This window comes from Pezoporus flaviventris, unplaced genomic scaffold, assembly GCF_033815535.1.
Source record: "Pezoporus flaviventris isolate CSIRO_AGI_PZ_B2104156 unplaced genomic scaffold, CSIRO_AGI_Pfla_v1 ptg000066l, whole genome shotgun sequence".
Classification (NCBI taxonomy): Eukaryota; Metazoa; Chordata; class Aves; order Psittaciformes; family Psittacidae; genus Pezoporus; species Pezoporus flaviventris.
The window spans coordinates 9,156,876-9,170,573 of record NW_026892614.1 but is presented as its reverse complement, the minus strand read 5'-3'; the positions used below and the strand labels follow the sequence as shown (position 1 = coordinate 9,170,573).

The 13,698-nt window shown below is 37.6% G+C and overlaps 1 protein-coding gene across 7 annotated transcripts in view; it reads right to left on the bottom strand.

Annotated features, from left to right (window-relative positions):
- RGS7 (regulator of G protein signaling 7) overlaps positions 1 to 13,698 on the bottom strand; it is a 261,029-nt gene that overhangs the window by 17,378 nt on the left and 229,953 nt on the right. For 3 of the 7 annotated variants that reach the window (XM_061471177.1, XM_061471174.1, XM_061471178.1), the window contains one exon: positions 11,261 to 11,350. In XM_061471177.1, coding sequence (XP_061327161.1) covers positions 11,261 to 11,350 — 90 coding nt within the window. Of the gene's footprint in view, positions 1 to 214; positions 885 to 8,595; positions 9,153 to 9,957; positions 10,012 to 11,260; positions 11,351 to 13,698 lie in introns of those variants that run through there. The other 4 variants (XR_009746551.1, XR_009746552.1, XM_061471175.1 and 1 more) reach the window with 4 other exon arrangements.

The window sequence follows — 13,698 nt, the reverse complement described above, 5'->3', positions numbered from 1 at the left end:
AGCAAGCTGGAAAGGTCTCTCTGCTGCTAGCTTGATAAAAAGAAAAGAAAAAGTAAATGATTATCAATAAAGTGTGTTTGATTAGGTGTCACCGAGAGAAAGAAAATGCCATTTCATGTCACTTTTTAGAAAGCACAAGATGTGTAACGTTTGGGGATGATTTTGCTCTTGACTGATCTTCAGATTCAATATTAAAATCTCAAACTTCCCAAAGGAAAGAGATTCTGCATCTTTTAATGAAAGATAAAACAACAATATAAACATACACAAATTTACAGAGAAAGGATCAGCTTTAATACATCTGGAGTAAAAGGTGTTCTTTTTTAAATATGGTATAAAAATAAATGCAAGAAACATTAACAGAGAATATACAGACAACAGACAAAGACACAGGCTTTCTTTCTCAATGTGAATACATCAGTGAAATGAAACCTTCTGTGCTAATTTATTGTGCAATAAATGTGATGCCATATGTATATTTATTAATATATGCATTTTTTACATTTCTTCCAGGTTTTGATTGACTTTTTTTTTTTTAATAAACTGTGCCTAGCAGAAGCTTTTTTTTCACTGTACTTCAGCTTGCAGAAAATAAAAAGACACAGATCCAGCTTGATATGAAGGAGGAAGTGAGCAGACAGTTTTCGAAATGGTGGCATCGAAAGGCTAGAGAGTCCCTCGGAGTCTGTAATGCCTTAGTATACACAAAAGAAAACAAGTCAGGTCCTTGCTCATGCAACATCTTGTTCTACTGTCCTCTGAGTCAGGCAATCAGTGAGCTACAAAGTATGTATAATGATTTGAGTCTGCTTCCATGCTACAAGGTGATCCTTTTAGTAGGACTGCACTAGACTGGTTAACCTCTTTGATGTGAGCGATTTCCCCTGAGGAAAAGATAAAAACAAAAAACAAAAACAGAAAACAGAGGCATGATCACTGCAAACCTGTTCATCAGCAACCACTCAGTGTTGCCACATCACTGTCAAATAACTAGGGGCACCAACTGGAGTCTGTCAAATCTTAAACCACTGGAAACCCTTATGCTGAAAATACCTGCACTGCAGCCAGCCAGGTTGTTTCACAGAATAAACCAGCAAATTTAAAGGCCATTTTTGAACGAGATTGGTTTTGGCTGATGATAAACTAATGCTGAGGGTTTTGCTGTCAGTCATACTCAGAACTTGAAGAAGTAAGAGTGCCTTGTGCTACAAAGATGAACGTGCAAACTGCAGTAGCTCTGTCACAGAAGACAAAAAGCTACTTTAAAGTTAAGGTAAGAAAGTAAGAGGCAGATTGCATGTAGGTGGGAAAGCAGCTTTTTCATGAATGCAGCTATTGGTTTGCTGAGACTTTATTTAGGGACATTGGTCAAGTGTACCACATGTGACTGCATAACACTGCTTTGAAGGTGTTTGGATTTCCACACTTTTATTTTCCTCATCATAACTCCTTTTGCAAGGATGCAGTTTCAGTTTTACCGTACGTTCTTTTAACAAGTTATAATGACTGGCCCATAAGAGTTAAGCCTACAGCATGAAGAGGATGGTGTTGGGTGTGTCACCATGGTATATTTCAGGCAGATTTGAGCTTTAGCTGAGCCAGACAAAAACCATGAAGCCATATAACAGGAATTAGTTCTCCTAAGACCACATAAAAGAAACAGCTCTCCTAGGGCCATCCTGCTATGACTCTGATCCAACAGAGGCAGAGCTGGCACAGCAAGCTTACATCACTCCTCAAAATACCACTGGCATACCCTGGTAAGATAACACAAATAGATCATATCATTAAATAAAAGATGGCTCTAACTCTCCCGTTAGATACTTAATACTTACATTTACTGTATTAATTTTAACTGCACAACTCAGAAAAGTGAAACTGATTTCAAGGAGATTACAGTAACAAATACTGTAGCTATGGGGGAGATGTTACATTTTCTGCAGTAAATGGTAAATTAACTTATTCTGCCATATCAATGAGTTAAGTCATCTGCTGTATTATAACTCAGTAGAATTCCCCAATTTAATATCTATTGTCATTATTAATCAAATTTATGCTCACAGGAATCTGCAAGCTTGTTTCAAGCATTGGCTCAGATGCAGTATATCAGAGTAGGTCTTCACAAAAGTAAGAGTAAATATTTTATTTTGTGCTATGAAATACAAGGTGAAAAAAACAGGATGAGTATTTCCCTTACAGTACAACTTTGAAGGGAACTCATGATCTGCAGTGTTGGGTTACACTGCCCATCCATCAGGTTCACTGTATCACCTGACAGTATTAATACTCACTGCTTCTGAAGACAGAAAGTGATCTTCCTGGCATGAAGTCTGCCCTGTATTTAGGTTTAATTCTGTCACTTTTTACCTACATTAAATTCACAGCTTCTTGACCCTTGTTAACACTTAAGTTATGTTTTCCTCTAATGTAACAGGAAAGTTGTTTATAGTGAAACATCTTTTCCTTTTAAAAAGTCAAAAAAGTCTCAACAATTGTGTGGCACTGGAATACAATTTCAAACAGCATGTCCAAAATTCAGTGTATTGTTAGGCAATTCATGATTGTCAGCTTGGACATAATCTCAGAAAATATTTAGCATATGCTTAACTTTGCCTTTCATGAAGTTTTTATGCTTAATTTTAGAGGTCTATAGGCCTGGCTACTTTCTGTAGATATGTACGAGTTCCCTTTAACACTGACCTGCATAAATCAGTTAAGACAATCAAACCAGGTATTCTCTACTAGTTAGTAAAACTATTTGCTCAATACTGCAAAGCTGCACCGGCTTTTATTGTGGGATAAAATCTGTGCAAATATTGGTTTTATTCACAATTGATTATCTGGGAGTTGCACCTTTCCTGGCATTTTTAGATGATCCACAACAAAATTCTAGCATCTCAGGAATTAATTGTGATACCACATAAACTAGGAAGATTTGACCTAAAAGCAGCACAAAACCTAGCTGTTAGTTGATCTGAATTGTATAACCTTATTCTACATATTATTTGAATTTTCCCCTATAGATACTGACAGCTGTCATGACTTTTTTTTTCCTGTGTTGTACATCACTTGCTTCCTGAATATTGCTGTTCTCTGAATACTTTTTCTCTTAAGCCCTACACTGATAGGAAATTCTTGGCGTGGTCCTCTCCTTCACCTCCCTTTGCTGCCTCAGAGAATATTACACTTCCAGATATGAGGTCTCCACCTGAACAACAACAACATATGTTCTTTTTCCAGGTATTAATAGTTCTAATTTATCTTATAGTTGGAAAAGTGATAGCTTAGAAGATACACTGTCCTTAAGAGACGTTCCATGTTTACTCGGAATCATACTTAGTTCTGTGATTGGGAAAATAAGCACATGTATTAAACACAGAATCCATGGCAGCCCCAAATACAGAATTATCCCACCTTTTTATTCAGGTCTGCAGGGATTTGTTATTTTTCAGTTTACAGAATGTTTATTTCAAATTTTGTTCCAGAGCATACTTTTACTTTAGCTCTGTATGTTAGGGTTTCAGAATTACCACTTCCAGAAGATTTCCAGATTTACTTAATTTACAGGCTGAAGTAAAGATCACCCCTTGTGGGTTGTATTTTAAAAGCTGAGCCTAGCTATTTCTTTCAGATACAGTGTTAATAGCATTTCCACAAGTCAAATTTTGATTTGGGAAAATACATCTAATAATCCACTTTTTAGAAGTGTAGCATATGAATCATCACACATAGGGAAATGTTTCCTGTGCTAATGAGATTAAAGAACAATTGGAAAAGAAGTCAGAATTAGTAGCAGATATTTTTCTGAAGAATGGAAAGGAGATCCTTAATATTTTTCAATATATTCTTGCCGTTAATATTTAGAAGTATATGGCCAAATTCTGAACATGATTTTGGACTGTACTGGTGCACTTTGGACATATGAATTGAAGCTATTTAACAATTTTACTAATAATACACTAGCTAAAATGAGAACTGCATATCCTGACAAGGGTGTCAGAGATTGAGGAGGCAGCACAGCAGTTTAACAAGTACATCTAGGAATACTAAATCAATTGGCCTCAGTGTTCAGTCCCTACTTTAGTGTATAAACTGTTTAACATAGAATTGTCCTTCTATCTGTACTTTCAGAGAATTTAGGATGGAAATTACAAAATCATGTGCAGATGTTTAAGCTGCTAAATACAAACGTGCTGACTGACCTATTTATGCATCATGACACTAACGTCTCAAATTAGCTGGCAAACAAGTCAGCAACAACTCTGTGGCTTATAAGAAATCAATATGCAATTTATATAGGGACTAGAGCTGAAATGTATGGTATGGGAAGATCAAATCTTTTCTCTTTAGAAGATTCTCTTCTTTTCTGCTAAGCAACCTCGATGGTTCCTTTTTCATGCTTCTTTATTGCCAGCACAGGTGCTACTCCCCAGGACCAGTGCTGGTAGGACTAGAAATGAGAACTTCATGCATCTGACTAGGAAACAGAGAAACAGTGTGAACCCTGCTGTGAGCAAAATAAGATGCAGAGAGAGAATCGACTCTCTTGCTCTCGCTATCCTATCCCTATCCATGACACACCTGCAGCCAGGTGGCAGCTCAGCCAGCATCAGCAGGGGAAGCTCCCAAGTGACATTGCAGTGCATCACATACCGAGCCAGTATAGAAACAGCCCTTGAGAGAAGCACATCTGGAGAGGCACAGGAGCAGAAACAGTAAGTCCCTTTCTAAGATTAGGCAGCTTTTGCTCCTTGAGCACAGGGGAACTGCTTTAGCACCATGCAGCAGGTCAGGATTCTGCTTTGATTTCCCCGGGAGCACAGGACATTGCTCTCAGCCACCCATGCAGGTGTATTTCTCTTTCAGACGTGTGAAGAGGGGGAGCAGGTTAGCACTTACTGAATTTGGGGCTCAAGCTGTCAGCGCAGCTGCAGTGCTAAGTGGTTGCATGTGGAGGAAAATCCTTTTGCTTATTGCAGGGATTTGCAGTCCTCTGTTCATTTCTCATTATGGCCATACTGTTTTCTGGAGCAGTCCATAGACAGGAAGGCAGCAGCTGAGTGACTGTGTTCCTATTTAAGCTCATTCCAAACTGGCTGACACTTCCAGTTTCTTTCTCATTTTGCACTGATCTTTACATTTACTGATGAGTAGCTCTCACTTGTGATTAAACTACAAACTCTTCCCAGATGGGGTGTATCTGAAGCGTGGGGTAACACATAAGGTTTTCCAAGGCACCAATGAACTAAAATATATTTAGTATACTTGTCCTAGGCTTGACCCCTCGGGTTTTTATACCTCTCAGCAGTTCTCCTTCCTGCAAGTAGCTTAAGACTCAGGTAAATGTTTGTCAGGTGGAAAATGGCAGACACTGGCCTAACACCTGAACAGTACACACTGGCTCCTCACTTAGAGGGACCTGGCTGTGCAAGTACTACTCCAGCTCTTCTCTTCCAGCAAAACAGCTTTGCTCCAGTCACTGCAGGGCAGGACAAGAAGGCTAGTCCACACTGGCATGTCTTACAGGTGCTCTTCTTGATTTTCCTCATTAGCTTGGGCATCATTCCTAAAAACCCCATAACCAGATTTTTTGATTAATTATAAGTTCAAACTAAAAATTTCCATTAATTCATCAGTTCTTTTTAATTAAAAATCAATAAGGCATCTTCCTCCTGAAATGGAAAAAGCCTTAATTTCTATAAATACTTATTATTTTTATTATTGTCAAAGAAGAAGCCTTGTGATTATTTTTTTTTCTGACTATTTTTTATGTAAATTTTAGGAATGACCTGAAGTAAGTTCAAAGACTAGTTAGGATTTCTTCTATGACTGTACACTGAACATGAAGTCCCAAACGTGATACTGCATTGAAGCTTATTCACAATGATATTTTGAAGAAAAATCTAGCCGTCAGCAGCATTTCAGTGCTAGATGGACTTATGGTCTGGCACAATAGAGCCTTGTGTAAGTAAGTTTTACCTGTGCATATACAAAAAAATCCTTGATTAAATTGAAGTATTGTCTGCCTTCTTTCTCAATAAAGGGACAGATTTTAACATGACAAGAGGTTACAATGGTTTAATCTAGAAAGTTTATCCCTCACTGATAAGAATTGAGGAAGCTATGAGTTTTAATTTCCATCTTTAAACCGTAATTTTCTATGTCAGGTGACATTGGACTGAGCCTCCGAAAATGCGCTGTTTTCAATGGCCTTCACATTTCCCATCTCATGCATGAAATGGTCTAATGTTTTTTCCCATGTGAACTCTTCAAAAGAATTTCATTTTTTTAATGACACAGAAACATCTGATTTCCCTCTCTCCACTACTGTAGCAACCAGTGAAATTCTCAGTCTCCCTGCCTTATGCCTTTAGCTTCTGTACTCACTTCCTTAGGGAGCTGCAGGTGACTAGACCTTAATTATTCCCAAAGGAAAACCTGAGTGGCTGAGCTGGCTGGGCAGGGGGGAGCACAGAGCACACTGTCACTGCTCCCATGCCTTGGAGTCAGAGCTGTGACACTTGTGGTTGCCCATGTTACTCCAAGGCAATGCACTTATCTAACGGCATCATTCCAGTGGTGCTGATGTGTATGGGCTCTGTATTTCCATGCAGTTCCCTGGAGTGTGAATAAATGAGGCAAACTAAAGATGGCTGTGCTTACTACAAAGTGTTAGATAATAAATATTATGCATAGCAAATGCCAGTTTGCTATCACTTCATCTATACTGTATGTGAATCAGACCTGTTTCTAACACTATTAATATTGTCTATTGTGTACTGCCAAGGGCATTAGTGATTTTGCACAATAAAATCTACAGAGCAAGCTAGACGATGTTTTTTAAACTGAGCATTTAGGGCTTTCATAAAGTGCAGCAGCTTATTCAAAGTTTTCTGGAAAGAAAACTCTCCATTGTCGAAGAAATGCAGAGCTGAGCCTAGGGTTTTTCCATGTATATAACTCCACGTTTATATTTTCCCCATCAGACTAGAACAATGACTCAATACACTAGGTTATTTACACTTAATTCCAGGAGCAGTACAGAGGGATTGTCTTTACAAAATTTCTAAACTTTCTATTTTAACAAATGCTTTATGTAGCAAGTATAACCCACTTTCAGGTATCACTGATCAGGAGCCTCTTATAGTCTTTGTCTTAAAAAAAATCAGGTTATGAATTACGAGGTCAACTTCTCAGGTTCAGTCCCTAGACACAAGCAAGGTTCCTGGGGTTTTTTAAACACTTCAGATGGAAAAAGCTGAGGTCTAATTTAGTTCAATACAAACCCACTTTGATATGTGAGAAAAAAGAAACCAGTGAAAATTAGTCTAAATTTTCTAATCCATCAGAGCAGAAGAGAAATTGTAATTTTCATCTAACAAAATCATTCAGCAATGACAGCGTTTATCCAGGTTGTAGAAGACCTGTTTCACACCTATTTTCTGTATTAATCAGAAGAACAGATCTATACCTCAGTCCCTCACTTCACAGTTGAACAAGTTAATCAGTCCACTGTGGGATATTCTGAGAAACACTTCCCTCATACCCTGCTGTACCAGGGTAGATAATTACATATTATAAACTCATCATAAGTGGGAATAAGAACAGAAGAACAAGGATGCCTGGTGGCAAGGGTTCCTGGGGCAGTGGGTGATGTGAAGTCAGTTGTCTTGGAGAAAAGGTTTGCACCTGAGCATCCTGACAGAGTGGATTAATTTGCAAGCCTCAGAGCTGCCAATCTAATGGAGGATATAGATCTAGCAGTGACGTTTTACTTTGATACCTGACACGACTTGACAGACTCCACCCGGATTCACAGGTAGTAGTTTGAGGAAAAGCAAAACCACAGTTTTTATTTTATAGCTTGCTCTGTGAAAAAACAACCACCATCTTCTACTGAAGCACTAACACTTCACATCCAGAAATCCTCATTCCCATTTCTAGCTCACAGCTGGTTTACTGGGCCTGCCTTGCATCTCTGGCATCCTGCTATTCTGGTACTTCTGCCCTGAGATTAACACGATGAAAACTGGGCACACCTGCAGGGCATAATGCTTCAGTGTTTGTGCACAGAACTGCTGGTTGATCAGTAACACTGCTCTAAGAGGGATTATCAGAGAGTCCTCTTAGTGCCTCCCAGTCTGTCTTCAGTTTTTTCCTTTTTGTGCTGTATTCTCCTCACATCTGTCTGCAGCTTGCTATTTTTTTTCCTTATAGCCATCTGTTTACATACTCTTTACCACAACCAGCTCCTGATCTGTGGGCTATTTAAACTCTCATGAATAAAAGTTGTTACTGATGCTTGCCAGGCACCATGACTGGGAACAAGCCTGAGTCTCAGAGGTCCCAGATGCACTACCTACTCTGCACACTCTCTTTTATTAACACAGGCTCTTTATTCATATGAAACTTCCTCGGGGATTGTCATGTAACTACCATGTACAATTTTTATCATGTACAATGTTGTTTTGTCAATCAACCTGCTTAGACAACACACAAATCACACTGCAACATGCTATGGCAACACCACCATGCAAAATAGAGGGGTTTTTGTTTCAATCATTGGGATAGTTTCCTTTGTGACTGTTTATTTACTTTTTAGTGTCCTTTACTGACTTTGTCCCATTGAATCCAAATTTCTTCCTGATTACAGTGGATTCAAAGCATATTACAGGAAGCCTTTACCTATAAGAAAGGTTAAAGAATTACGGTTTTGTTTTAACATGTGAGATATTCCCACAGCCTCACAAAATTTTCTTCTTTCACTGTGTTTATTTTTTTGGTTACTAGAAAGTATATATATACATATATATATTTTAAATAGTGGGGGAAATACTCTTGAGCCTCATTATAGGGGAGGCAGTTTCTGAGAACTGCTTCTCCTTCCCTAGGAACTAAAAAACAAAAACCATGATCTTTGCTGAAAGCTCTCATATTTTTCATTTCAATACACACAGATCCACTAACCAGGTCACAAAAAAGCCACGGACGCACACACACACACAGCAGCGTCACCTGCACAATTCAACAGACAATGCAGACAAACTTGAGTATAATCCAAGATCTTTCTACCTCTTTCATAACAGGTTAGTGCTCGCCCTCAGTGTTGGTGTACAGTTTTTATGGCATGGGAAAATAGGGATGTTTCTGCCCTACAAAAATAAATGCGTTGAATGCTTTAGTTTGCACTTTCACAATGTTTAAAAAAGTCCAAAGAAACTGGATAAGTAAAAAGAATCCCACATATCAGGAAATCAGTGGATCTTTTGGCAGGTGGCAGGAGAATGCCCACTGCAAATTTACCAGCCTTCATTATTACCTTTGTGAAACAGCTTCTGAAAATTATATATTAAAAAAATTAGTTCTTGTAGTCCATTATCAAAATGAAATCCCAATCAAACCCTTGCACACCATCAGCATGAATTCTTTGGTCCAGAAGAAGCTGTGCTAGACATTAAGGAAGATGGGAGAATTATTATAGCTTATTTTTCCCTGTGCCAAATTTAAAAAAAAAAAAAGAAAAAAAGGACAAGCTCCTTTTTAGTTTAATAAAAAGGAGAGAGCATTGAAGTCTAATGCATTCAAACAGTGTTAGACTCAGTATTTTTGGAGGTACCAGAAAAAGGAACAACACCAAGCAGGTTTTCACAGATTCTACAATTAAAAAAAAAAAAATAAAAAGTGAATAATTTCATGCTTCCCAATGAAAAAAACATGGCTCCCAAAGGTCCATTCCTCCATGTGAGACTACTGAGGTCAGTGGGAAAGGGACTAGGGAGGAGGGGTTGTAATGAAAGCACATTATAAAACTGACATTCCTAGGAAAATTCACAAACTGTGATGAATACACTTTTAACTGTCAGGTTAAATAAGCAAAAAGGGAAAATAGGGTCAGTGAGGGGAAGGGGAGAAGGATGTCCCATCAAGTTTACTAGTCTTCAGAGGCAACAAACTTACCACATTGCGTGTGAATTTCTCAAAAGATGTTCGACGATCCAGAGTGTTTTCCAACTTAAATTTAAAATAATAATAATAATAAAAGAAAACAAAATAAAAAGGACGAGAAAAAGAAAAGCAAGAAAAAATGGAGTAGAAAAGAAAGATTGATGAAACAATGGACTGCAAAACAAGGTTTGTATAAATCAGGAAGCAAACACAGGTATGAAGCTATGGGAATCTGAAAAACAGGGGATGGGCAAAGCGGATAGAGTATTCAACAAAAAAAATTTTCATGGGGATTGAACTGGTTTGATTTAAAGAAAAACTGAAAATAAAAAGAAATAATGAAGTGCACATCTTGTGTTAATGAACTGACATTCACAAACTTAAGGACTTCACACGGACAGTTGTAGCTTTCTGGTATTTTCAACATCTCTCTCTATATTGGATCTTCAGAAATCAATGTTTGAACAAAAAACAAAATCACACAGTACTTTCATATAATTTTAGGTTGTCATTATAAACAGTAGAATGCTATGGTGTTAGTAACTACCTTGTTCCAGCAATGATCAGGGCCCTGATTTTGCAAGGCACAGGGCTCCCAGCTGGTTCTAGCAGATTACTATTTAGAGCCCACTAATAAAAGTTTTTATCATGACTGCATTGCACAAGTTGTTCCACATACTCTGGGCTGTGTCTATTCAAAACTCATTCCACAATCTGGACTTTTTTAATCAAATATTACATACCAAGACATGAGCTTCTGTTTGCTGAAGTGTGACATGATCAGTCTTTTAAGTCAGATTCCTACCCTACTCAAAACTATTCATGTAACAATAGGGAAAGAAAGAGAATTAGGAAGCCCCTGTATTTCTAGTTGAAATTAGAAGTTATTTATATGAGTAAGATTGTTTCTAAACGCATTCTGTTTATAGGTGGAATAAAGAGAACAACAATTATTACATAAGCAAACTTGCAAACATGAAAGACTATTCTTCCGGGATTTTATTTTATTTTTTTAATGTATTTGTAAAGCACTTTGCAACTTAAGGTGCTTCATAACAGAGAAAACAGTACAATATGGGATGTAAAAATAAAAATAAGTTTTGCTAGATTAACTTATTGAAACATGCCCACATGCAGGATATATACACATATATGTATATCAAACTCCTGTGTGTATGTGACCCTCCAAACACGCCAAGCTGGTCACCTACCAGATATCCAGTTGCACTGGCACAGGGGAGAGAAGACTGAGTATTGTTGCAAACATAACCACTGCTTTGCACAGTGGCAAGACAAAGGCAAGATGGACCAATACCTTTTTCTTGGCCTGTAGCAGCTCCTGGTAGGCACTGGATCGTATAAAACGAGGATAAGAATCACTTTTCATCAGTTTGTAAATGTGCTCCTGAAAGGGAAAGAAGGAGCTGTTACTCCCATAAAAGAAGACCTAAGCAAAATAGGAGGCATTCATATATGTTTCAGTTGTGGAATGTGTACCAGCTAGCACTATTTTGAATAGGAAGTCTTACAGGATAGCAGGTTAGTTTAGAGAGGATATCCCCTTGCTACTCTTGAAAACATCCTCTGAACAGATGTTTAGTTTGCTTTTCAGCTGACAATATAATAAGGAAAATACATATGCAAATTGAAAACCAGGCTAATTCAATTTCCAAGTATTTATTCTTCAGAGGCATATGAAAATTTGGAAAACCTTATCCAGAAAACAAATGACACGGACAGTTTCTAGAGTGGTTTTTTTGTGAGTTTTTCTTTTTTTTTTGAGCATTCTAATTTCTGTGAAATATGAAAAACTGTCTATAATGTTAAGAGAGAGATTTGTAGAAAAAGCTATAAAAATAGGAAATACCACCCAAAGTATTTTTAAACAATCTACTGAATTGTGTTAGCTGTATCTGGTTTATTTTTTACTTAAACCCTACCCTTTACTGTAGGAAAGTTGTAGCAGCAACCACAAAATAACAGATAAACTGTAAAATAAATACTGTTTATCAGTTTGGTACTGCATAAAATTAGAGAATAGGAAAGAAAAATCCAAACAAAACAAAAAAAAAAAAAACAAATGACCTTGCTTGAAAATTAGGGCAAGGTTAAATTAAAGCAGTTTTTAATTTTTTTTTAGTATTAGAAAGTCTAGAAATGATTCTAAGTGCCTTTCACTGTATTTCTTGCACTAAGGAGAGAAATGCTGGTATATATTCAAAACTTAGGTTGGTTAATTTGGGGAGTTTTTATTCCACTCCGTTTCTACAAAAGCAGCCAATACAGCCAACAGAGAGAAAAAAGGACTCTGCTCCTGTTCTACATATCAATGGTAACGGGCATTAGAATGTTATTTCTGTGCAAAATATCAATCCCGTAAAAGCAAGAATAAATTAGGCTGTATTGCTAATGCGCATGAGCTGAGAATTGAGGCTGGATGTTATTTAGCACGATCAGTCTATTTTTACTTATGTATCACTTTCATTTGACAAGGAGTTCCATGACATCATCTTTCAAGTCCAGAAATGCTTTTCAAAACATTTTTAACCCCAGTTAAATGACCTGCTGGCTACCAGAATGACTTATAAGTGGTCTCTTCCCAACTGGCAAGCCATAAAGAGCCCACTGCAGGGGCAGAGCCCTACCTCTGACAAAACCCTGCCACTTCAGGTGGCGCGTTCAGTAACAATGTCCTAAAGCTTCAAGTCAGAACACCACAGGTACAGTCTGCCCCCTTTCCCAGAGAAATGGAGGCTTCCAGCTTCAAGTTGTATGCTGAACTGGATCAAATAAGCGGAAGTCTGACAGGAGGAAAAGTCCTGCTTCCATAAGGGCTGCATATTCCATGCCTTTCATAAAAAAGCCCAGGGAGATCTGGAAGTAAAATGGTGTTGAAATTTTACACCTATTAAAAAAACATAAATTTGGTACTGACAAGGAATTCAGTTGTCCTTTACTGACTCAACTGCGAAGACATATTTTTTTAAAACCTTTAATCTTGCTAAATTGTTTATTTGTGTAACTTAAGCCTTCGCTATATGCTGCATTCCTAACTCTCATGGGGGTCAGCAGATGCAAGGAAAACCTATGTGTCTGGCTTAAGGCAGAGTACTTCAAAACATTGAGCATGACATAGCGTCTATTGAAAACATTATTGCTGTATTATAGGTTATTATTCTTACAATAGCAAAATGTAAAGGTGGTAGAATTAATCCCCCTCCTATTTAGGGCAGACACACTTTGCCAAAAATAGAAAGTCCCAATTCAATTCCCTTTTCTCCTTTGTGGGACTTGCAGCACCATCTCCTGACTCCCAAGATGATGACCTAATAATCAAGCTGTAGGAAATTCTGCAGGGATATGATCGCAATCTCTCCTTTTGACACCATTTCACTTTGCATTAATAATTAAATTCTCATCACTGGGCTGCTGATGAAAAAGGGAGGATGGTACCAGTTCTACTGCTTTTACTGTGAATCCAATTATTTTCTATTGCTTTTCTTAGAAGTCTGCAAAGATGAAATATTAAGTTATAAGTTACATGAAGTGTCACATTTAATGCAGAAGTAATTGGTTTTTCTTCTGAGGAAAACCCAGAGTTCTATTTTACCATTCTGATTTTTTAACTTTTAATTCCTAACTCAAAAATATAAGCACTTTCACAAATATAGCTCTGGTGAAGAGTATCTTTTGATGATAGAATTCAAATTGTGACTAAATCAGACCCCCAAAAGACAAATCAGACATTTACAG